The 27,122-nt window shown below is 40.6% G+C and overlaps 1 protein-coding gene across 3 annotated transcripts in view; it reads right to left on the bottom strand.

Moving 5' to 3' along the window:
* Positions 1-27,122, bottom strand: part of NHSL1 (NHS like 1) — a gene marked incomplete at its 5' end in the record, with an annotated part of 201,720 nt that overhangs the window by 68,852 nt on the left and 105,746 nt on the right. The window contains one exon of one of the 3 annotated variants that reach the window (XM_080665276.1): positions 19,466-19,569. The exons of the other annotated variants lie outside the window; for them this stretch is intronic. Coding sequence (XP_080521402.1) covers positions 19,466-19,481 — 16 coding nt within the window. Of the gene's footprint in view, positions 1-19,465; positions 19,570-27,122 lie in introns of those variants that run through there. 3 annotated transcript variants of the gene reach the window in all.

Genomic DNA, 27,122 nt, shown 5'->3' on the forward strand with positions numbered 1-27,122 from the left:
ATACCTTTATGTTGGGTAGATTCCTAATAGGGGAATTTGCTGGTTCATAGGGCACACATACACTGAGTGGCCAGATTATTATTATCTCTGAACGCATAATAATCTGGCCACTCAGTGTATATCCTATATAATAAAAGGCTAATATGCAAACTGTCCCCTCAACCAGGAGTTTGACCAGCAGGCAGGCCAGCCAACCGCCCATGTCCCCTCCCTCTGGCCAGGCTGGCCGGACCCCACCCATACATGAAGTCATGCACCGGGCCTCTAATATATATATTGGGTACAGAAATATAGATATACACTGAGTGGCCAGATTATCATGCGTTCAGAGATCACAATAATCTGGCCACTCAGTGTATACTAGTATTTAGCTTTAGTAGATACTGTGAGAAAGTTTTCCAAAAAGAAAAGCCTAGCAGAGTGATGTAAAGATTTTCTTTCATGTTAAGTGGGCTTTCAAGTAAGAACAGAATTTTAAAATACTGAAGGATAGCCCTGCCAGGGTGGCTCAGCGGTTGAGTGTTGCCCCATGCACCAAGAGGTCACTGGCTTGATTCCCAGAAAGGGGACATGCCTGGGTTGCAGGCTCAATCCCCAGTACAGGGTGTGCAGGATGCAGCCAATCAATGTTAGATGTTTCTCTCTCATCAATTTTTCTTTCTTTTCCTCTCCCTTCCTCTCTCTCTTAAAAAAAAAAAAATCAATAAGAACATTTAAAAATTTTTAAATACTGAAGGATATAAATATTATCATCGGGTCATTCTTGAATATAAGAAATAAACTAAAAAGCTAGTCTTTGTCTTGGAAAATCATCTGAATGATGGAAGTCATGATTCCCAAAGCTTTGTGTAAATAAAAGCTAAAGACAAAATTGGCTGAAAGGGTCTTGAAAGGATTGGTACACACAGTAACTGGGCTGGCTACAAACGAAGGTAGAGAGAGGGGAGCCATTGGCCGAAAATTGCAATTTATAAATCCTCACACCTTGCTATGTGAGACCTGGAACCTTAATGTCTCTGGGGCTTGGCTTTTTCACATTTGTAATGATAGACTGGCATCAGCTGAGCTCTAAGTTCTGTTTTGGGTACAGAATTATGTGACAGAGAAAGATAAAAGACAGAATGCTTCTGTCCCATCAGAAACAGCAAGAATTCAGTTCTATATACTCATTATTTTATGCACCCAAAGCTAGAAGATATAAAACCATAGCTCTGCTTTTTTTTTTAAAGACAAAAACCAATAAAATAAAAATTGAGGTTAACTGGATTGAAACATGAGGAAATGCAGGGGAGTTCGAAGGGCAACTGAAGTGTTAGAGAAACATTTTGGATCTGATAAGGTAAGGAAGTCTTTAGGGGGGGAAATTTGAAAATATTTGGCTAAAATGATCCCAAGATTTAAAATGTTCTTTTGGGTTCCTAAATTGTGATGTTAATCACATTTTGCCATATAAAGCCCCCAGTTCTCTTTCTTCTTACATATGCCACTTCCCTTCCCTCTCTCCTTGTTCCTAGAACACCTGTAATATATGAAACACATTCCAGTGGGTTTGCCATTTTCCTATTTTTATTATGTTTTTCAATAACTGCAGTCCTTTATACTTTTCTTGAGTCGAGAGCTTAATTTATATTTTTTCTTGTTTAAAAATAAAAATGTGAAAATTTACTAACTTTCCTCTGCATGCACTTTTGGCTACATCCCATCAGTTTTAAAATTTAACTTTCTCTGCATCATGACTTTCTAAAATGTCTGCTTTTGTATTTAAATATCCTCTTTTACTTCTATTTTTATTTTAGCTACAATACCAATTAATAAAGCTTAAAATAACCTGACATATGGTCTTAAAAGTTGAATAAAACCCATCTTCATAGTATCCATAAAAAAGTTTGTCATGTTTGGTAAGTTTCTGAAATTTTCCCAGAATCCATCCTTGCTTCTTTGCACTTAGATATGCTTTAAGAAGGTAATACATCCTGTCATGTGTATAACATTAGCTCGTCTTTGCTTTGCAGTGTTTAAACAAGAAAGTAAATTGAGCCAGCTGTATAAGCAGCACACAAATCATGTCACCCTTCTTGGTCTCCTCTTGATCCTATTGACCATCTGAGGTCAAGCCAGCACTGTGAGGCTGCACTGAATTTCTCATAGATAAGGATTTCTTTTATAAATACATATTTTGAGAATTAAAATTCAGCACAGAAAAAAAAATTATGGAACACCAAAATCCACATAAACATTTAGATGACCATTCCGATTTGGCACACAAACAGCACTCTGGGATGCTGAAACAGAAAAGGCAAAAGTGAAAATAAAAAAAGTTAATTTTCTTAAATCTTAATCTGAAGTGACAAAGGAGTAATAAGGCTTATCAGGCTTGTGGCACCATGAAAACAAATTTTCTCATTTACACCAGTGAATAACAGCTGAATTCATAGCTCCGGATAAATGGCAAGGCAGAGTGAAGCTGGATTAGCAGGGTCCAGCATTTACATATGAACAGTAGGAAGAAGTGGGTACCTACTATGACCCTGACTGATCCACTTAGGAAACGGAATACTCCAAGTGAAAAGATCCGCTGACGCTGCAGTGTGGCGAGTGCCAATGAGATGCACAAGAGCCCACACATTTCACACACACAAACGACAGGCAGAAAATGGGCACGAACAGTTATCAGGTCCAGCCAGGTTCTAGTCAAGATGTGCGTGCATTATCCCAGTGAAAGGTCATGAAAATCCTGTGAGTTAGGCGTTTTAGCGATGAAAGAGCTGAGACCCAGGGAAGTTCAGTGACTTGCTCCATTGTCACAGCGTTCCGCGTCCCACGGACAGAGCCAGTCATCAGTGATTTGAAAGCCCCACAGAAGACAAGAACCTGTGACTTGGAAGCCAAACCCTCCTCTTTATTTATTCCTCTTCTATTCCTCCTCCAAGGTACATGGGCCATTTTCCAAGTCATATTTTGTAATTCACTGAGAGCTGGTAAATAGTATGTATTAAGACTCAGATGAGAAGATTATGAAGAGAAAGCAAGTTATTTGGCATAATTATAAAGCTTCTTTAAAAAATCCTCACCCGAGGATATTTTCACTTAATTTTTTTTTGAGAGAGAGAAAGAGAGAGAGAGAGAGAAAGAGAGAGAGAGAGAGAGAGAGAGAGAGAGAGAGAGAGAGAGAGAGAGAAACATCAATCAGTTGCCTCCTGTATGCGCCACGACCAGGATCGAACCCACAGCCTAGCTATGTGCCCTGACCAGGACTCGAACCTGCAAACTTTTTGGTGTATAGGACAATGCTCAAACAACTGAGCCATCTGGCTGGGCTATAGGCTTTTAAGTAAATATATTCAGATGATTATATGTCTAAAATATCAAGATTTTGTTTCTTGTATTACTTCAAAAATATATTCTTAATTGGTAACTGAAATAATACAGAAGTAAAGGAGCATGGTAAAATGAACAGGGCGAGCCAGTTTCCATCACAAGGAAGGGATGAGAACACATTTAGAAGGGACAAAAACAAAGCAACAAAGCAGATCTGAATTAACAATTGTGCCAGGTGTTAGGATCAAAGAAAAAAAGGAAAAAGACAGTGACAATTTAATAGCCAGCCTGGCCTTCAAACACCACTGTGCAGTAGGTTTGCTCATCCTAAGTAAATGTTTCTTTTGAAAAAGTAAATATGCTGAGACAAAGGAAAAAGACTGGTTCAGAAAAGCAAGAAAATATAGATAATATCTGAATAATAAAATGCATGTGCAGTGGATCAAGTAGAACTGTCATTTCCAAAGCAAGGATTATATCTCGAAGTCATTACACATATAAATTAACCAAAGCAAGCAAAACAAAATGTGTCAAGTTTTTAAACTTCGATGGCAGTGGTGGTACATCAAGTCAGTAGTCTGTCTTTCTAATTTTCATTCTTTGACTAGTCATTCAAAGAGTTATCTATAAGCTTATTGTTTTGTGTTTTGAGAAAAAAATAATGTGTAATTCGTGACTTGTCCTCTAGAAAGATGTAGGCAATAGTCCATTTCCACAAAGGTAAGTGATTAAGTAGGTTATCAATTCTGTTTATTTCTGACTCTTCTCTTATCAAACATCCTGCACAGACACAACTTTCTCTATTTTGATACTAAGGCAACTGTTTTAATATTTAATATGGACAAATTCACCACACTGGCAAAGCATAACCCAGACTCAAGCCTTTGCTGTCCTGTACATCACAACTAAAATGAATGGCTTTTAGAATCACAATATGGGAGTACAGTACTTCTTAAAGGAAGTCAAAAGCAAATCCTCTCTTTTCATTAACAAAAGATTAGTGTATTTCCAGCATTTAGGGTATGAGGGGGGCCTTTGACAAAGAGAATGGCTCTCATGAAGGCAACATTAGAAAAACAGTGCTAAAAAGAAGTCAGCATCTCAGATGTCCTACTTTTACACAACACTTGGAAAAACCGAAGATGAGCCTTTGATATTCTACTACCACAAACAATCTTCATTCCTCCAACTTATTGTTATTGTTAGCCTTTCCTGCACGAAGTCAGCATATAATAATGTAAGATCCCTTGGCTGATTTTTCCACTGGAGCCCTTAGAAGTCTGAGACATACTTAGAGGCATGCCTTGGGTCAACTATGATGTTCTAGAGGTCAGGGAAAGGTCATGGATCAGCCAAAAATAAAGACCCTTACAGCTGTCAGAAAGGGCATTCAATTTTAGTGTTTGTCAGATATAGTGCATTCAATGTTAAGGTCCACTGGAAATCAAATCTTCTAAGAGAAAGGTTCCCAAACCCAAAGATTCCTATATCCCAATCCCATTTTTGGTTCTGTTGTGCTGGTGTAGTAGTTTTCTACTGCTATTATAACAAATTACCATGAACTTAGCATCTTAAAGCAAGACCCATTTATCATCTCACAGCTGTGTAGCCCAGCAGCCTTAGCTGGGCTTTCTGCTTAGGGTCTTACAGGCCTCGATGGAGGTGTTAGCTGGCCTGGGTTCTTATCTGGAGGTTGTGAAGGTAAATTTGCTTCCAAGCTTATTGAGGTTTTTGTCAGAATTCAGTTCCTTCTCAGTTTCCTAGTAACTCCCTCCATCCTCAAGCCAGCAACGAATCCTTCTCACACTTAGAATCTCCCGACTTCCCCTTCACCATCAGCGAGGAGAAAGCTCAGCGCTTACAGGTTTATGTAATTACATTAAACCCACCTGGATAATCCAGGATAACCCCATTATTAAAGTCTCTGAGTAGTAGCCTTAATTACATCTGTAAAGTCTTTTTGCCATACAGTGCAACATACTGACAGGCATGCCACCAGGGGCTGAAAGTCACAGGAGCCCAAATTTTGACTATCACAGTTGGTAGAGTGGAGATGCCGTTTTCCATTAGGTAGACTCCTCAATTCCAGAAAAGACCATTATTACTCAAAAAGACCAAAATTCCTCAAAAAGACCATTTAACCTTGATAATCAATTATGAATTAATCATTAAATTGTTTACCTGTACTTTCCTTAATGGATTACTTTTTTAGTTTGCACCACCGTTCCAGGTAATAAATACTACAACCCTAGACCTCAATTCCTGGCTTTGGTTGACAACATCCAGATCATTTACTCCTACCGGATATTGTGGTACTGCATCCCAATCACAGTTTTCCCAGATAAAATCTGAATGATTATAGGACCTCTTGGCATTCTTCAGAGACAAATAATCTTACTTAAAATTCTTTATTCATTTCAACTGCTTAGTAAATTATTTAGCGAAAATAGCTGGCATGAGCCAAAGCATTCTCAGCTGCAAACAGTTTATAACTTTATACAAGGTTAGGACAATACTTTCTACTTTTATCTCCAATACTAAGTGGAACGACACACCAGAATTTGTCCTCATATTTTTCAAATATTAATGAAAAATTCAACCAACATTTATATGATTCTTGGCATGATAATGAAAGATGCACATTCCCTGCCTTCTAGGTACTTAGTGCCTAGCACAAGCTGTATGACATTGTGATGGGGACACACAATGGAGGGGTTCAAAACCAGCTTCGAAATATTTGTTATGGAGAGAACATCTGAACTGAGTCCTGTCAGTCAAATCTAAATGTTAGCCAGAAGAGCCCGGTCGGGGTGGCTCAAAAGTTGAGTGTCGACCTACGAACCAGGAGGTCATGGTTTGATTCCTGGTCAGGGCACATGCCCAGGTTGCAGGCTCAATCCCCAGTGTGGGGCATGCAGGAGGCAGCCAATTGATGTTTCTCTCTAATCATTAATGTTTCTATTTCTCTCTCCCTTTCCCTTCCTCTGTGAAATCAATAAAAAATATATTTAAATGTTAGGTAGAAGAAACAGGGGAGAAATAGATATTCATTCTAGGCTGAGGGTCCTGACACAAGCAAAGAAAGACAAAAGTGGATGTGCATAGAGGAAAAGGCTAGTGACCAATGAGGCTGAAGAGGAAGATAGGGAGGCATTCTTTCATGAAGGGCTCCTCTAGGTCATGTTAAGGAAGTTAACTTTATCCTAAAGATAATGGCATGGTGGGAAGTGGGGGTTAGGGATGAAGAGTGTTAATCTGAGAAGAAACACATGAGGTCTGTTATTCACATTCTGGGTGGAGTTTGGAGAAGGGATTAGAGAGCAATTAGCCTAGAATCAGGGAGGTAGGAGCTGATAAGCCAATAAAAGCATGAAATGCTAATAGTTACCACATTCAGGCAGTGCTGGCCCAGGGGATGGAGAGGAAAGATGGGTTCCAGAACCCATTAGAGAGGTGGGATTGACAGGAAGGGGAGGATGCCAGTGTCCTGCTACTTCTAGGCACCTTATCTCATTTGATTCCAACAACATCACCACATCTAGTAGGCAGGGCGGTCGCTCATTTATCAGATGGGGAAAATGGCTTAGAGAGGTTCAGGGGCTTCCTCAGACTTAGTAAATGATAGACCCAGCATCAGAAACTCTCTCTGACTCCTCAGTTAAGGGCATTTCTGCTTCTCATGCAGAGTTTACTCACAGTTAACCACATCATGAAGATTTCAGGCTCACCATCCTGAATGTGCATTTTAGTAAGACCTCAAATGGTCATTAAATGATTGGTCCATCATTTGCATTTTTTGAGTTGAAAAGACAACCTATAGGTCAAAGTGCCTATAACTTTTAATAACTAGAACAGTTCACAGAGATAAAGAAGAGAGGATAAAGTCCCTAATGCAGCTAAGCATTCAATCACTCAACAGGTATTAATAGAGAACCTCTAGGTATACTCTGACATAAGGTCCTGAATAATAACCAGCTTGTTCTCATAATATCTAATACAGACAGAAAGACATAGCAACCAAATTGAAAGCATATTTAAAGAGAAAATGGGGAAAAAGAATTGCAATGGAAATAGAATGAAATGCATTCAGGAGAGCCCGAGAAAATAATCCAGTGGATCTGAACATTTAGAACCAGGGATGGGAGGACCAAATGAAATAATATGGCTATAGAAATTAAAAAACTCACTTGTTTCAATAATGGTTTGCTAAGAGAAAATAACCCCATATTTCTAAAGATAATTTTACCACTTTTCTTTTTTGGTCTATGCTCAATTGCTCATCTACCAGACTATGCATTGGAGGGTGTGAGTGTGCTTAATTGAAAAGCCAAGAGGGAAGAAAGTGCATAGAGTAAATCCTCAATCCTTTAAGAGAAATAATACACTTCAGACAGGTGCTTGAGAGAAGCCAACAGGGGCTTGGCCATTTCTCTGAGGGTGACCTGCTACTTCAAAGACCAAGAAGTGACCTGAGAAATGGACCTCCCCCCATCTCTCCCAGTCACCACAAAGCCTAGACTCATTTGTTCTGAATGTTTGAATTTCTAGAAACACATTAACCTTCCTCCTCCTTTATGATCAGCTTCCCCCTCTTACAAGCCATCCGTGATTAAAGTTGTTGCATTACATTTTTCTATACGGTTGCTATAGAAAATAAAACTCCAAAAGTTAAAAATCTTTCATATTCTGCTTTTTACCTACATATTTTCAGCCCCACTGAAAGTAGAAAAGTCCACTTTTGTATTTTAAACTATCCTCAGAAAAAGTCCATTTATTTTCCTAGAGACTGATGGCTCAAGTCCTTTTCACCTGGACTAGGTTAAATATTACATTTCATTCCTTTAATCCATAAATATGGACTGGAATCCCTTCTTGGTGGTGCTATTGGGCTACACCCTTAAGGAGCTTAGAATCTAGGAGAACCTATCACTCACACACACAATAGGAAGTACATGGAAAACCTGCAAATCGCACTCAGTGGGGGTAGAGGTCAGATCCTGCCGGCCCTGCTAATGATACCATGAAAGAAAACACCGGGGTTCTATGGAAGAGTAAAACATGCTGCACTTATCCTGGAAGGACTGTTTGATATTCCTCACAACATATCAAAGCTCAGCAAAACAAATATACTCATAAGCGTAAAAACTGAGCTGCTTATGAAACATGTAAGTTAGCCCTCTGATTTGAATAGGCTCCCTACTGCTTTGTTCTCATTATCATAAAAACCATGAGAATCAATTCCCTCAAATTCCAACAGAAACTCTCTTATCAAACTTATTTAATAAAGACTGAAAGTACAGCACAGTGGCTGTGTTAACTATACAAACGGCTACCTTTAAAGACAAAATGAGATAGAACAGTCTTCATTCCCATCACAGAAAAGATGGAGGGTCTCATCAAAGACCATACCTTCTATGCGCAACTGAAGAGAACACCACTCACCTGGGGCTGGAGTTTTGCAGGGAAGCCTTTTGCTTTTCTGGCAGACTAAGGACTGACACAGCTATAAGTCCTGTAACTAAGACAACAATCCCTCTCCTCTGTGGTTTAGTTTCAGCCTGTGATTGACATCCCCAAATACAAGAGAAATTGCCAAGATTTGAGCTTTTATTGAGTGAAGTGGAATTTTGGGCAAAGGAGTGGCACGATTCTTATGTTTTTTAAGGTTCATTCTGGCTGCGGGGTTGAAAATGGGCTGAGCTATGATAGCAGTCCAGGTAAGACCCAGGCAGGAAGGTAGCAGTGGACTGGTGAAAGGGAGTCAAATCCTGGAAAATATTTAAAAAATAGAGTCGATAGGATTTTCTGACACATCAAAAGTGGGGTATGAGAGAAAAAGGAGTCATATGACTTTAAGATTTTTGGTCTAAGCAACTGGAAAGATGGATTTGCCACCTACTGAAATGAGAAAGACTGCAGTGGACTGGATGTGGGGGCAAAGGTAGGGAGGCAGGAGTTTTGATATGTTCATAAAGTCTGTTAGACATCCACTCGGAAATATGGAGCAGGCACCTGGATATTCATACTTAAAGTTTGGGGAGAGGTCTTGGCTGGAGATAGAAACTCGGGAGTTATCAGTACATCACAAGGATTAGGTTCAGCAAAGGACTCGACACTGACCAGAGAATTCTCTTAGCATGAGTGAGCATTCTCACTGTGCGGTGAGGGAAGGACCACTTCGGCAGAGAGAAGCCGGCTCTCTCATTTCTCCACGGCACATCCATACAGGCTGACCTAATTTCAGACATCACACAGAGCAGGAGACAGAGAAAGGTAGCTGCTCTTCACCCACAGAGCATGATGGTCACTTTCCAACGGTGAAATGAAGGGAAGGGCGATTAAAGAAAATCTAGTCAAACACAGTCCAAACAGCAGCCTGGGAGAACCCTTTGGAACAGTGGTTCTCAACCTTTCTAATGCCGCGACCCTTTAATACAGTTCCTCATGTTGTTTGGTGGGTGACCCTGCTAATGGTTCTCAACCTGTGGGTCGCGACCACCGGAAAACACAGATATTTACATTACGATTCATTAACAGTAGCAAAATTACAGTTATGAAGTAGCAACGAAAATAATTTTATGGTTGGGGGTTACCACAACTTGAGGAACTGTATTAAAGGGTCGCGGCATTAGAAAGGTCGAGAACCACTGCTTTGGAATGTCATGTGCCCAGGGAGTCTCACCTATTTTAGGGGCTCCTGTTTTCTTCTCGGGTCACAGACACGTCATTTTTTGCAGATAACACCAATAATGGATCTATTTCATGAAGGTAAGTGAGGGCTGGGAGCAACTAAGACAAACTCATTTCACCCGAATTTGTTATCAGAAACAAAAAAAAAAATATATAGATCAAGGTTTAGAATATTTGCCATGCCAATATTAACTTTCTATGGGAAGCAAAAAAGGCACTAGATGGTTAAGCTTTAGATATTCTCAATGGATGACTAAAAGAAGGCAAATACCAAACTAATGTTTTACATTTAAATCATGCTTCAAGCCATCAAAAGATCACTCTTTTGCACTCAAGTTCTTTCAGTGTTTATGGACTCAGCATTTTTGGAGATGGACATACAATGTCATCTTTTGAGTATGCTACGTTTTTGACACTTCCATTGTAATGTACTGATAATTCAGTTGGCCAACTTTTACACTCACTAACCAATTCTCTCTGAGGTGAAAAACAGGCTGCCAATTACTGATAAAAAAAGGAATATAGTGAGAAGAGAAACACCCCAGTGATTAAGGAGAGCTCGGTACCAACTCCTCAGCAATCAACCTAAAGTAGACCTACGCAAGGGTAAAACTATCCATTCATCCATCCTTCCTTCTGGATAGGGAGAGATTTTGTGAAAATAAAACAATATTATAAAAGGCACCATATGAGAAGTCCAAATCTTGTTTTAAATTTTTATCAAGGACTTGTTCTGCCAGGAAACACTTCCAAAGTGGAAAGGTTTTGTCTCAACTGCTGTGACAACAAACACTTCCGCTGGAGCAGTGAGAGCGATATCAGGATACTCGCTGGCTTCCACCGCTTCCAAAATACTTGTGTCGGTACACGCTCATTTGCCAGTCTATGTGACTTTCAGTACTTTGTGTTCATCTGGGTGTAGTCATACAACTATGATTCCAGAAAATGTTACAGAAGTTGGGATAAATATGCTGCAATGGAAAACCAGAATTCTCCCAGCCAGTGTGGCTCAGTGGTTGAGCATTGACCCACACACCAAGAGGTCGCCGGTTCGATTCCTGGTCAGGGCACATGCCAGGGTTGCAGAAGGCAGATAATCAATGTGTTTCTTTCTCATTCATGTTTCTATTTCTCTCTCCCTCTCTCTCTCTCTCTCTAAAAAATCAATAAAAACATATTTTTTAAAAGTTATTTAAAAAAGAATACCAGCAGTCTATCTACCCTTCTCACTATGTAGTTATACTATATTTTGCAAATTATGGTACAAATTAATCTTTACCTTCACAAGCCCCAGGTAAACCTAATCAGTAACATTATGAAGCACTTAAGAGAGGTCAGATTTAAATAGCATTGCTATAAAATAGAAACAGACTCATAGATACAGAGAACAGACTGAGGGGAGAGGGGACTGGGTGAAAAAGGTGAAGGACTAAGCAGTACAGATTGTTAGTTACAAAATAGTCAAGGGCATATAAAGTACAGAATAGGAAATATCCTATATTATAAAAGGCCTGTGGTCGTGACGCCCTAATGGCGTCACAACCAAACAACCGGTCAGAGCTGCATGGCGGAGGCGGGGCCCGCGGCTCCGTGCGGCAAGGTCTGGGGTCCCACTGGTGCGGCGGGTCTGGGTCTCACACAATTTCATGTGCTGGGCCTCTAGTAGTCAATAATATTGTAATAACATGGGTACTGGTAATATCAGAGGGAACACTTTGTAAAGTGTATGATTGTCTAACCACTATGCTGTACACCTGAAACTAATACAAAACTATATTGACTATACACTGTAATTGAAAAAATAAAATGTAAGAAAGAAAGAAATAGTATGACTACATACTTGTGAGAAAATGCCCAGCATCTTATGTAAGTTGCTCTTCAATACTCAGTATTTAACCAGGCAGATTCTCTTTACTCAGGCTTACGTTATTGGACACAGTCGGGATTTATTAAACCTTCTTCACTAATCTGTCAATTACTTTTATTACTGGGGTCATGATTACTAAGAAAACCTTGAAAAAGTCTTTGGCTTTGCTTTGTGCTCAAAGTTAATCTTGAAGAAAGAGGGCTCCCCAGAAGTGGGCACAAGTGGCCAGGAAGGCAGCGGAGGTCTTGGGCGCAGAAGAGCAGGCCCGGGAGAAGGGCGGGAGCAGCGCCAGGGAAGTTCTCCTGGGGGACCAGGGGGTGAGTAAACACACACAAAATTCTACCGAAACATTTTGGTCATATTTGAGGAACTTCAGAACTATTTTGGAATATCAGCCAATTTTGGATGACTCTACATATATAAATTAGCCACCTTAAGGATAATATTGGCCCTTTTTCGCATAAAACTGGGTATTTTCTTAGAGCAACAGTTTTCCAGGAAAAAGGGAAGGGACTAGAGCTTCCTTTGTCCCCTTAAAATTAGGAAAGGGTCTGGAAAAGCAAAATCTCAAGTCTAGGAGTTGGCTAAGGAAGGAGAGATGAAAAACCACAGGTGCTGGGGGCTTCCACATGCTACCATTTCTTTTCTCCTCCCCTCCCCTCACCCCTCCCCTCCCCTCCCCTCCCCTCTCCTCTCATCTCCTCTCCTCTCATCTCTCTGCATTTACAGGGGCCCCTTTTCATTCACTAAGGAACTTTTTCTGTTTGGACACAGAAAAGTCACTACTCTTAATCTGGTGTAACTCCATTTCCTCAGCGGATCTTCTGGCAACTCTGGAATCTCCTGACTCCTGCCTCTCCCCTGAAGCGGCCCTGAACCATGTGGCTGTCCGCTGCCTCCCTGTAAGAACACCCCTCAGAGAGCACAATCCACCTTCCCTCCCTCCCCCTCCCCCTCACCCTCCCCCTCCCAATGTCGGCTCCCTCGGGAGAGCAGAGGCACCTGTCCCCGCTTCCACTCTGAAAGTGTCAGTGATGATGAACCTCGCACAGTTTCACTCAGTGAAATAAAACAAGAAACAACACGGATGTTCTCTTCTGGTCATCAAAAGAGAGATTTTTCTCTTTTGTTTTCAAATGCTGTCTTGTGAAACTTCTCAAGAACAAACATATAATACAGAATCTGACCTTTGAAAACCATTCTCCACTTAAACAGAAATTCACATAAATTACATTTCATCGCATGGTTCCTAAAGCTCACTAGATGCTATTTATACCTTTTTGTTATAAAAAGACATTCCAAAGAGAGAGTGGCCAGGAGTGTTCACATTCCTCTTATCATGCACCCCCCTCCCCCCAACAAATTAAACCCAAGTTCAAGTCGGCAGGGCTATGTCTCAATGGTTCTCAGGGCTAGCCATGTTTTGACTATAACAATAAAAATTCTAAACCCAATCTAAATCAACAAAACCTGATAAATGTCATGTAATCAGCCGATGAAGGATGAATGCTGTTAACATTAGACCAAATAGTTTGTCATTATATTGCCTGTCAAGTGAAGACATTCTAATTTCAAATTCAAACGCTCTGTATGATTTTATAATATAATTGACATTTTCTTTTCAAATTAAGAATATCCATCGTCCCACCCAGAGTCCCCAATACAAAATCTCACCAAGCTGTTTACTCATGCAAAAGCTATTAATTGCTTAAAGCCCCTCAGGTTGTTTTCAGCAGTATTTGCTTCTGATATTTACAAGAGAAAAATACATACCCGGGCATACCTTTGTGCCTGGTTGACAGTGGTGATATGATGTCCTGAGTGGCAAACTGCCTCTATCACACTGATCCATCTGCCTTCGTCTATTAACCACCACCTTCACTAACGCGTGTGCAGACTACTGATCACACCTTCACAACTAGAGGGAGTTCAATCTGGCTTAGGTTTAACACAGCTCCCCCAACGGGCAATCAGAGGGTAAGAAAAGGGAAGGGAAAAAAAAAACGAAAAAAGAAAGATACAGAAATCAGCAAATAGAGGAAACAAAAATAGGTAAAAATGAGACAGGATATGCTAAAAATGGAGAATTTAACTGAAACCTTTGCCAATGCTTTTGGTAATTGAAGTCATTTGATTCAGTTCCACCAAATTAGCCAGAGCACTCTCTTTGCACAGAGCATGCTCCAGAGCAGGCAGACCCCAGCGCTGTGCGCTCAGGCAGCAGAGCCAGTTAGCCGCTCTTTCATTCCTCAAGGATGGCATCTCCCAGTTTATACTGAATCATCTATTCAACAAGGCGACCTGGCTTCTACTGCCACATACTTAAAAGCAAGATTTTGATGAGTAGTGGGAGAGAAAAAGGGAACTAGAAAGCATGACAAAGTTTTCAAGGGAGAGACAAAGGAAATAAAGGGCTAGCTTTGTTTGGTTTATTAAATTTCAAGGGCTTTGCCTGCCAGTTTGAAAAATGCATGATATCACCAGCGTGTTTATTAAAAGTGCTGCTTTAAATTGCAGATTGAGCAAGTGTGAATTCCCTTTGGTAGCGGTAGGTTATTGACTAACAATTATATGCAATTTTTGAATGAAAGGAGGGGGAAAGAATGGCAGGACTGTGGCTCTAAAGCTGCTGCTAAATGTATGACAGTAAAATGTCCAGATTCACATGGACGCAACATTTCTAGGGTCCCTTGCATTTTAATTGTTCAAGTCTTTTAAAATGATGTTCAAAGAGTAAAATAGCATAAACTTTGCACAAGGCTTACTTGACAGTTTATTACTGGATTTAGGAAGGGGTGGGGAACCTGCCAGAGCATAGGGCTGCTTGCTAACTAACTTGAAAAATGCACTTGTTTCAGCACAGAAATAACAAATCTGTTTCTGATTCCAGACATTATTTTCCAAATGCTGCCAAGAAAAGAATCTAAGGAATTCTTTTACATACACAACATACACAAGACAACTGGAGAGAGGCCTGTGATCTGTTCCAGGGTGCACAACGGGGAAGGAAAGAGTTGAGTTTTTAGTATGAACTGCCCTCGCGGGAGCAGAAGCACATGCCTGAGATAGTTCTGAGCTGTAATCTGCAACATAACTCTGCTATTATTAGACAACCTAAAGGCTTTCCTAAATCTGTAACTTGTGAAGCAGAAAAGGATGTGGACGGGACCCTGCCATGCTGAGCATGCAGGCAGCTGGGAGACACCCACTCCACACAATTCACCACTTTTCCAATCCATGAAACTAGATTTCTAGCTCTCTGACAATACATAAAACCTAAGAAAGGGAAAGAATCTAATCCAACACCAAAGCCAGGTTAAAATCTCTGTAGAGAATGCTGGCCGGGTAAAATCCAATATTAAATTCAGAAAGTTAAGGTCCATGATGTTCACAAAGCATGCTAAAATTATTCTTAGAACACAAAAGAACTTACACATTAATCCTTTCGTAAGAGCAATGGTTTTAAACTCAACTACACAGGGGTATATGCTTTACAACTAATTAAACTATGTAATGATGAAGCCAATGATTCAAAAGGATGTAATTTCGCATGCATCACTTCTGCTTTATTAATACGGGGGAGACTCAGCAACAGAATCCACTTTGGAGAGAAAGATCATAGGAGAATTCTGAAAGACTGAGTCATCCAGCAGACTGAGCCATCTAATGCAACTGTTTAAATTTTTGGCTCACACTGAGTTGACTGCAGTCAACTGAGTTCAATTTTGTTTTTTGTTTTTCCCCTTCTCAGTAGGATGAGTTCATAAAGGAAACTGGATCATTTATTGGAAATAAAAAGGCACCATTTTCTGCTTTTGCATGACTGATCATAGTGAGTGTATTTTTAACCCTTGTACCTACACATACAAACCTGTCTTAAACTCACATTGCCATAAGTTACAAATCCATCATCAAAGCAGCTACACTGAACAGTCATTCTTATATTCTGTCCATTAACTACATCTCCTATCAATGCTTTTTTACAACGTTATTTTACATAATGGGGTGAAGTGTTCCCCCAAAACCCACATCTACTGGGAACCTCAGAATGTGATTTTATTTGAAAACTTGAGGCCCGATGCACAAAATTTGTGCACTGGGGGTGGGGGGGGGTGAGGGATGGTGTCCCTCAGCCCAGCCTGTAACCTCTCCAATCTGGGACCCCTCGAGGGATGTCCCACAGAGATCGGGCCTAAACTGGCAGTCAGACATCCCTCTCACAATCCAGGACTGCTGGCTCCCAACTGCTCACCTGCCTGCCAGCCTGATCACCCCCTGACCACTCTCCTGCCAGCCTGATCGATGCCTAACTGCTCCCCTGCCAGCCCGATTGCCCCCAACTGCCCTCCCCTGCTGGCCTGATTGCCCACAACTACCCTCCCCTGCCGACCATCTTGTGGCGGCCATCTTTGACCACATGGGGGCGGCCATCTCGTGCGAGGGTGTGAGGGTCAATTTGCATATCACCTCTTTATTATATAGGATTATATAGGATAGTCTTTGCAGATGTAATCAGTTAAAGTGAGGTCATATATTGGAGTAGAGTGGGCCCTAAATCCAATGACTGCTGTCCTTATAGAGCAAACCACCTGACACAGAGACACAAGGAGACACACAGGGAGACAGAGCCAGAGGTGCTGCCACATGCCAAAAAAACCTGAGGCCTCGGAAACTGGAAGAAGCATGGAAAGATCCTCCCCTAAAGGCTTCAGAGGGAGCATGACCTCGCCAACACCTTGATTTTGAACTTTAGCCTCTAGAACTGGGAGAGAAGAAATTTCTGTTTTAAACTACTCAGTGGTCATTTGTTACAGCAGCTCTAGGAAACTAATACGGATTTGTTTATCTACTAACCCGTGCCAGTTGGCCAATGCTTTGGTTACCAGTCTACAAGATTACTATAGGAAATGAGATGAAACGTCTAAGTACTTTTACAGCTGTTTGACATTGTGGCGATATCCCACAGCACATGATTTTATGTTTTACAAAATATCTGTCTGTGATGGATTGGAAATTAAAAGTAGAAAATAGTCTTCACAGTTAGAGATCCACTATGAAGATCATTAATATTTATAAAGATGAACTGGTGTGCTGCAATTAAGTAACTTACCATCTGAATCATCTCAGAGAAACTTAATTAGGTTCCATGCAGTTTTAGTGGTAAAAATATTTCATTCTAATTTTTTGAACAAAGTAATCCGTGAATAGTATTCGATATATGCATGGTAGTTTGCCATTGACCATGTTATTTGATTAGCCAGAAACTCACTTCCCAGACCACGTTGGATCATTGATTATGCAGTGAAGGAACAACACATCATGGCTCTGTTAACCACGGGGACCTTGGCAGAACTTGAGAGAACATCCTCCCAGAGACTGGGAGCTCAGGCATTGCTCATCCAAAATGAACTTGGGTGGAGTGGGCGTATCTGAGCTACTTCAATGGCAACAGTAGAGAGTGATTTTAACTAAATGAGCTATTATCCTGACAAGAAAGATAAAGATGACATCTCTCTTTACAAGAAGGCATTTTTTCTAGCACCAAATCAACCAAACGCTGAGTAGACAAGACTTCAGAAAAAAATAGTCTAAATGGAGAAAAGGAAACCTGCATCAGTGTGGGAGGCTGTCTGGTGTGAATGTTTTCTTTTAACAAAAGAAATGCACAGGAACACATTTTAACCCCAAAGAAGGGCAGCCCTGTTTCCTTTAAAGTCAATGCAAATCGTAACCGCAGACTCCATAGCCCTTAGAACCTCAGCGAGCCACAGAAATAGGCCAGTTAATGGAACCTGAAAATGTCTCCACCAGAGGGGAACACACACAGTGAGAACACAGCACCGCAGGAGCCCTTGATATTCCTGTGCTGAATCTCAATCACCATTACTTTAGCCCGGGGTCGCCTCATCTGTAGCACGAAGGGCAACCTAAACATCATTACTGTAAACCAAGAGGGCCACACATCCCAGGAAGAGAGCAAAATGTCAACTATTTGTCCTGGCTGCTGGGAGAGCAGAAGTGGGCTTTAATGGGGACTGTGGATTCCTAGTTAAAACACACACTTCAGCATAAAAGTACTCTGTTGTCATCACATGCCATTCACTTAACTTTCTAAAATGTCCTGAGTTACCACGGAAACTAAGAGCCCATGAAATTGATAGATTCTTTAATAAAGTGAAATTGCTGTTAAGGGAATGGGTGGAGACAAATATGTTGAAGCTGCAAAAGTCATACCCTGCAACAACTCCACACCTGCATTCAATTAAAAATCTAAACCTTAAGCTATCATTAGATCATAATGATTTCAACTACACTGTGGAAATTACACTAGGTTAGCAAGCACCCTCATCCAGTAAAACTGAATGTTGGCTCTGACAGTTACATTCTTGAGACAACAACTTAAAAAAAAACAAACACTTTTTTTTACAAAAATGAGCTCATAACTCATTTAATCTAAAATTATTTTTCAGAAGTATTCAAATTCATTTCAGCCTTATGAGCTCCTTAGAAATCTACTGCAACTAGATAATCCCTATAGTATAAATTAATTTAATTATTTGGAAGAGAAAAATGGGATGTTTTTTCTTGTTCTTACCCCCTCAGTTTTATCAAATTTGTACCAACTGTATAAACAAATATCCAAAACTCAGTTTAATATTAAAGACTTGGGTGGTTTTTAAGGTGTCAAATTAGGGTTAAAAGCTGTAAAGGTTAAGTCTAGAGAATCCATGTCTTTCCTCATTAATAGACTGAGGACAAAGGAACAGTTAACAAAGCCAGGACCACTTTATTTCCAAAAATTGAAAAGCTGTCAAGAATTTCACATCAACAGAATGACATACACTGAAAGAAATGAACAAAATAATCTATTCCAGTTCTGAGGAAATTCATTTCACTCCCCCATTCCAGCAATCTCATAGACAAACACACTCTCAAATGCCTAAATTAATTACATTCTGACAAGAGTTGGAAGAAAAACAGAGTTGAAGGAAAAAATAATTGCCTCAAAAGAGAAAATACTCTCCCCAAATCAGGAAATCACTACATGTACTCATATATTCACCATGTTACAGTACTTGAGAAGTACTATCATCCATACATAACTAGAACAAGAATTGTGTCTATAGTAAAATTAACTTCATTCCTGAATTCACACAAGAAAGCTTATAGCAATAGAACTGTTCACCCCTTCTAGTCATTCTGATCCTTCCCATGGGCAACTAACTCATCACACGCAGTTCCCTAACAGGACTTAAACTACCACTGTAAACTACTCCTACTTTTATTACGTTTCCTTTAATTCTAATCTTTTAACTACTTTTGTCTATGACAAAATATATACGAAACACACCCAAAAAGTTCTGGAGAACTATCTTTTCTGTCTAAAAGAAAATTCCATCTCCCCAGCAGGAGGTCTTTCTTCCTGTTTGCAACAGAAAAAGAACAATGACTTTTTCACTTTCATACTTCACAAAACTCCCTCAAACTTTGATTTTAATAGAACCAGCCATGTGATTTGGACTTTGATGCTAAATGACCATTTTCCTACCCGAGACCCTCACCACCCACACGGACCCAGAGCCCCCTCACCTTTCAGGCAGAACATTGTGAAGCAGTCCCATGGAGGGGCTGTGCTCTGCTGCGAGCAGCCTGCAGTGCTAGGCACAGCTGTCTCCCAGCCCACCTCCCCAGCGCTCACTGCCAGAGCGCGGGGCAGCCAGCCAGCGCCTGCGATTACAGGAAGCCACTGCCCAATCCCCAGCTTTCTGGCTGAGCCGCTGACACCTCCCTATCTCTCAGGCGTTGTTTCACACCACAGAATCAGCCAGGATCATCTTGGAAAGTGAGGGGCACAGGGGTAAGCAGTCGCTGTTCACAGAGTCCAAGGGAGAAGAACAGTGCAAGGGCAAGTCCATTGCTTGTCAATCACAGTTTCCATTGCAGCAGATGCGGCAGCTCATGTAATCAACAAGGCAAAACAGAAATCACTGGATTCAGTTTAACTGTTTGCTATTAATTATGACTATTCTTGGACTTCATTATTCCTTTGCTACCCACACTCTAACTTTTTTACTGATATCAGACAACTCATATACTGGTCCATAGTTAGCACTAAACCTTAGAAGTGAAACTGCACACAGTTGCCTGGGTCTCCATAAATGGGTGCATGTAGGGGAAGTGCTGGTAACACTTAGGGAGCACCATGAAGTGCTGACTATCGTTACTATTACCACTACTGTTACTAAACTTGAGGGTGAGGACAAAAATGTGAAGCGTGTTATACTTGTATGGCCCTGCCGTTTTTCAGATGAGGCAACAAAAATAAATATCCCTAAGTTGGCATCACAGCATGTGAATTTCTAACTCTACTGCAGCCACAATCAGATCATGACATTTCTCCCCTCCACTGGAAAGCTACATCCACTCTGGTGAGTTAAGGGCTTTAAACTTTAAAGTTCTCATTTAAAAAAATGGCCAGTTAGCATCAGAGTCTAAATCACTTCACTTATAAACTCTTTAACAAGGTTAAAAGGCAAGAGAAGAGAAACTGTCTCCTAATGTGGCCTTGGGAGCACCCTGCTTGAAAGGCAGTCTGACAGTGAGTGGCCCACAGCCTCTGGAGTCCCCTGGTCACAGGAAGTGGCCATTGTTCCCAGGGCCCGTTGCTGTGTGCAGGTCTTCCTTTTGACTCCACAGGATGCAGGAAACTGACTCATAGAAACCATCTATCTGTCTGTCTGTGTCCTGGGGTGCTGGCTGCAGCCCTTGCTACACAGTATGGATGCTCTGCAGGGGTCCTCAAACTACGGCCCACGGGCCACATGCGGCCCTCCGAGGACATTTATCCGGCCCGCCGGGTGCCGCTGCCTGTCCTGCTTAGCAGCCGACTCATCCCGGGCCCGCAGTGCGCATAGGAATTTGTTCATAGTGTTTTTTTTTAAACTATAGTCCGGCCCTCCAACGGTCTGAGGGACAGTGAACTGGCCTGGCCCCCTGTTTAAAAAGTTTGAGGACCCCTGCGCATGGCTTTGGATTTGCACATAAAGTGCAGCATATCCTCGCTGGGTGTCTGCTCCTCACCTCCTAGTATCCCCAGCAGCACCTGGTTAATGTTTCCTACCATGAGGAAGTCATTGTCCTTGTTGCTATGATCGTAAAGAAATAGCAGAGCCCTAGCTGGTTTGGCTCAGTGGATAGAGTGTTGGCCTGTGGACTGAAGGGTCCCAGGTTCAATTCTGATCAAGGGCACATGCCCAGGTTGTGGGCTCGATCCCCAGGGTGGGGGGGAGGGGCATGCAGGAGGCAGCCGATCAATGATTCTCTCTCATCATTGATGTTTCTATCTCCCTCTGCTTTCCTCTCTGAAATCAACAAAAACATATTTTTTAAAAAAGAAAGAAATAGCAGAGACCCCTAGCCAGAGCTCACTGGGATGAAAAAAACCCTGCATGTGGAATGACAAACAGTGATATTAGCTCTTAGAACAGAGCTGGAAGGAAGCTTATAGCTCTTCTCACTTGGTAGACTGGTTCAGCGATGAGGCAATTTGCCCAACTAACCAGTGGCTACATCGAGATCAAAGCCAAATCACCTGACTCAGCTTTTCCATCTCACCATGTGATCTTCCCACGGATGGCTGAGGTCATATCTTGTCCTTGCCTGTCTTGAGTGGTCTTCGATGCAATGTAGGAATTACAAAGGTACTCCTGAAGTATTCTCAGGGGTTAGATATAACTTTTGAAATTGCACAGAGAGAGAGAGAAACTCCACAACTCGGAGAGTTAAGACTTCTGAACATAGGTTAGTAGACAGGGTTTGGGCGGTTATATGCTACTAATAGCACTCTATGAATACTCACTGTTAAACCTTTTAATATTGACAACTTTATTGCTGGAAAGAACACCGAGTTGAAAAGTAAAGAGAATGTGATTGCAGCTGCATCTGTAGCTTTATCTAGCTGGTCTCTAGAGCAGTTCATGGTCTATAAATGTGGGGGCTAAATTAACTCTAGGATTCTATCCTTCTAGCCAACTCCATTAATTTTTTGCTTTGACACATATAGGCATGTATATTAATATAATATATATAAGCATTTTGTTAGGGGTATTATCTCAAGGAAAAAGACAAATCTTGCCTTCTCATGGTTTAGTGCAAGAGGTAGGTGGGTGAATAAACAACTATAATACAATGTGATAACATACAATACAATATACAACATTAATAATGATCAACAAAGCTTTTTGCCTATTACCATCTAACAAAGCTGCTCTTCCTAGCCAGGTGAAAACATCCATAATTTAATGTAATAGGTTGAATGGTGTCCCCCAAAATTCCTGTCTACCCAGAACCTCAGGATGTGATCTTACTTGGCAATAGGGTCCTTGCAGGTGTACTTACGGTAAGAATCAAGATGAGATGGTACTGGATTAGGATAGTGGTAAGGAAAATAAGAGTGTCTTTATATGAGACAGGAGAGGACCCACAGAGACACAGAGAAGGCCGTGTGAAGATGGGAGCAAAGATTGTAGTTATGTGGCCACAAAGCAAGGGACACCTGGAGCCACCAGCAGTGGGAAGAGGCAGGGAAGGATTCTCCCCTAGAGCCTTGGGAGTGAGTGTGGCCCTGCTGACACCTTGATTTCAGACTTGCAGCCTCCTGGGAGAATGCATTTCTGTTGGTTTAATGCAGCAATTTGTGGTGATTGGTTACAGCAGCCCCAGGAAACTAATCCATTTAGCAAGGTAACAATTATAGGAGAAGGGCATGAGTTTTTATTTCTTTTTAAAACAACTTCAATTCATGGTTACATGGGCTTAAAAACCTGTTTTTTTCCCATGCTGCTGAACTTACTGTCTATATTTTCAATGGAAAAAACAATCTTCCTATAACACTCATAATCGCACAAACACCATCTTCTTTACATTAGTGAAATTATAGGTATCCCCATCTGAAAAGTTCACAGCATTAAACTCAAGCAATGGCAATAGAATAGGCTTTTACTAACATCAAATATAAGAGTATCATTTTTTAAAAATCCCTCATTTTTACTATCAAACAAGTGTGAATACGTTTGAGAAATAAAACATGAAAAGGCACGCTATAATCATTTTTTTCAAACTAGGAAGAAAAAAAATTATCCATTCAAATTATTATTTGCCACTACTGATCATTACTACTGAGTTTGAAAAGTAAATACCTAGGAAGCTGGGGAGCGGGTCCAGGATGATGAACGCTCACAGAATTTACAGCCCTATGGGCAGGACAAAGGCCTTGTCTTTGCCAACCATGACCTTAGAGCAGCAACCGCTTTTCTCCCTTGTAGGATTACAACATCCAGCATCATGTTAAAATTTAACATTATTATCTCAGCCAGAGGGAGTGGTAGCCACACAACCAACCAAAATATTTTAGATACTTATTGTCCTCCAAACCACTGCAGTATTATGAAATTTATGTGCTGAAATTTTGTTTGTTTCAATAAAATACTGGGAATATGGGTAAATTAGAAATTAATTTGCACAATGCATAGAATTGGTGAGTCTAGAGGGCGCAAAAGTCTACTTTGTTCCTGGCAAAACACAAAAACACAAGAAAAATAGGCAAACCATACCTTCTCCCTGTGTATCCTGACTCTTCACAAAAGTCAGGCAAAGATGGAAAGAACCTTCTCCATACACAGGCAAGAATATGTTTCACATTAACTAGAAAAGTATTCCACACCAGGCAAGGCCTGCTTTCATATCTCTCTGTATGCATCTCAGTGCTTTAAAAGTCAGAGACTAAAGACATATTCCCAATCACCACCTTCCATTTTCCCCTATACTGCAGGATGCTGAAACCCCCGATACTTTTAACATCAGAAGGGCTCTGGCTGGTGTGGCTCAGTTGGCTGGGTGTAGTCCCATGTGCAACAAAAGGTCACAGATTCAATCCAGTTAGGGCACATGCCCAGGTTTCAAGCTCCATCCCCAGTAGGGGGCACAGGAGGCAGCTGATTGATGTTTCTCCCTCACATCAATATTTCTCTCTCCCTCTCCCCTCCTCTCTCTCTAAAATCAATAATACTAAAGAATATTTTAAAAAGAAAGAATAAAAAACAGATTAGAAGAACCAAGTTAAGCCAGTTCTCTGTCAAAGAAGCCACTCTGTTGGCCAAGGCTAAATCTGAACATCTCACCAAAGTTTTAGAATATGCACTTCAGTTTTCTAAATTGTTCTAGAATACTTCAGTTTTTAGCAATGTTCTGAATTTCTCAGAAAAGAGAATTACTGTCTAGGTTTTTCCATATATATTTTTGCTACTACAGAGAAAGACAGAAAAAAATTAGCATTACAACTTCACATTGGCTAATTGCACGTTTTCCCTGGTTCTAGCGCCCCCATCTGGCCACCTCTATAGGCAACATCAGTTCATCACAGGGAAATATGGAACACAGGTCTTTGTTCTCTAGACACTTCCTCCTCCTGTCGTCATCTCACCCTGCATCCTGTTTAATTTTTCTGCATTCTGAACCGAAGGGCGACCTCAACCTCTTCACAGTCACTTTTCTCTTAGGAGAGGTCTGAATCATGGCTTGTTAAAGAAACAGGTTATTTTATGCTGGACACAAACCAGCTACAGAGTCCAAAGCACCAGCAAATATTTCTCTGGGGTTCTCCAATGGCTTCTGGCCCAAGGTAGCTTCATTCATGTCACTATATGTCCTCCCAGAATCAAAGGAGTTCTGCACTAATTGGCCATTTTTAAATATGCGCTCCTGAGCCCATTCTTAAGGCCATTCCCCCCCCCCCCCCCCCCACCGCCCCACTTCACAACCAAGCCTGGATTTCTTGACATCACAACCAAGAAAGCAGCCCTCATTGGACCCCTTATCATGAAATTGTCTCTTATCACATCCAAGGCAGCCTAGTTCTTCTCCCAATACCTAAAGGAGTTGATTTTTTTTTTTTCTTTTTAAGAACCTTTGAGTTACTCTGGTTCCACTTTCCCAGCGAATGTAGCGATGAGTTTCCAGCTTGACCTGAGCTCTTAGCTTAGATAACCTCACAGGCTCTTTTGCTGTCCTCTGGGCTCCAGAGCTCCACCCATGGGCGTAGGATCCAGCAGAAGGAGTCTTTACTCTGCAACCTTGCTCCACTCATCCCACCCTGATGTAGCTTCAAAAGGTAGTGCCTGTGGCTGAGGGCTTTCTTCTAGCTGTACTACTCCTTTATACCTTTGCAGTAGTTAATTTTTTCTTTCCAAGTCTAACCCCTTACTCTACCTTCATACATTCTACATCTTTCCCAAAGAGCTCCAATTGCTCCATTCTCTCCCTTAATAAAAAAAATAAAAAAAAAAAAATCATGTTTCCAGCTTATGTGAAAAACACAAGGTCAAGATGAATCCCAAAGTCCCCACTGAGCAATAAAGGCCCTTCTTTTCCCAACATTTTCTGGCCATATCTCCCAGTAAGTGGCCTTGGGAGGCTTTGCGCCACATTCCATGTGGTCTTACACTTCCACTGTCCTAGCTCAAGCCACCATTCCCTTTGTCTGGAATGCAGGCCCCACCCCACTTTTTATTTCTCTTAAGCCTCCTCTGACCACTCTCCTCTCCCCAAGCAGAATCAATCCCTCCTTGCGCTATGTCACCATGGCTCTTTTTTTTTCTTCTTTTTTTAATCTTCACCTGAGGAAATTTTTTTCCATTGAATTTTTTACAGAGAATGGGGGGGAGGAAGAAGGAGGGGGAGAGAGAGAGAAATATCGATTGGTTGCCTCCCATTTGTACCCCGACCAAGGCCAGGGATTGAGCCTGCAACCAAGGTATGTACCTTTGATCGGGAATCGAACCTGCAACCCTTAGTTCCATGGGCCAATACTCTAACCACTGAGCAAAATAGGCTGGGGCACCATGGTTCTTTATTTATGCAGCTATCATAGTGTCACAATCCCATCTGCCTGCCTAAATGAGAGTTCCACAAAGTAGGAACTTGCTCATTCACACTTAACCTCCAATGCCCTGTGGGGTGCCTGGAACATAATAGATGATCATTGTTCTCAGCATAAGCCAGTATTATTATCACTTTAATATTTCACCCAATAGCAAAAAGTTAAAAGAATATGTATAAAACCTGGGTGAGATTATCTATCTAATAGCATAATGATTCCTGGGAAGAGTCATAAAAATATTTAACATATTCCTTAAAATTAAATAGATACTATTTTTTCCTACATAAAACTGTATTTATTGAAACTCATTATTGAATAATAGTTAATGATCATTAAAAGTTAAACTTATGGTGGAATATTTATAAACCATAATTTCTTTAGAGATTAATAATCTATCACAATATATAAATATCAAATCATTATGTTGTATATATGAAACTAATATAATGTTATATGTCAATTATTTCTCAATAAAAATACATTATTTAAAAAATTCATGGTCTACAAAGGCCTCATTTTCAAACCCATGAACACAGATACCATTCTCAAGGCAAGTTTGCTAGAGCAAACTCAGAAAGCAGTTTTTCTGCTCTCATTCAGCCTAAATTAAATGTTTGAAGGATGATGGACATGGGGAGGAAAAAAGAATTTTTCTGGAAATATTATGTAAGAATGTTGAAGTCAGTGTGTCCAGCTGGAGGGAGGATACAAATAACGTCATAATAATGACCCACAATCCCCTTTAGTGGCTTTGTTTTTCCCTTATAAAACCAATGGAGTCTAATTTAATTCTCTTAAAGCTCTGGCATTTTCTGTAGACCGAATAAATATGTGTTATATTTTGGAGAGTCCAAGTTAAAACACATACAAATAACCTCGTTTCGATTACTATTTTAACAACATTGAGTGTTCTAATTCTTGGAATGATAAATATGTACACTCATTTAGGTCTTGTATAATTTCCTTTTGTAATGTCTTGTAGTTGTCACATTGTTCATTAAATTTATTCCTAAGTATTTCTGTGTGTGAATGGAGTCACTCTCCAAATTACATTTTCTAATTATTTGGTGTTAGTATAGAGAAATACAATTGATTTTTGTATGCTTGTCTTATATCCTACATCCCTGCAATGTTCACTTATTAGTCTACATTTTGGGGGGATTACCTAAAGTTTTCAAAATACACCATTGTGGTCAGTGAATAAGGAAAGTTTTACATCTAAAAAAAAAACACAACCCTTCTATCCTTTCATGCTATGTATTTCATCACTGTGCTCCTTGAGGAATCGAATCCTAAAATACCATATTAATG

This window comes from Plecotus auritus (genome assembly GCF_963455305.1).
Source record: "Plecotus auritus genome assembly, chromosome: 4".
Lineage (NCBI taxonomy): Eukaryota > Metazoa > Chordata > Mammalia > Chiroptera > Vespertilionidae > Plecotus > Plecotus auritus.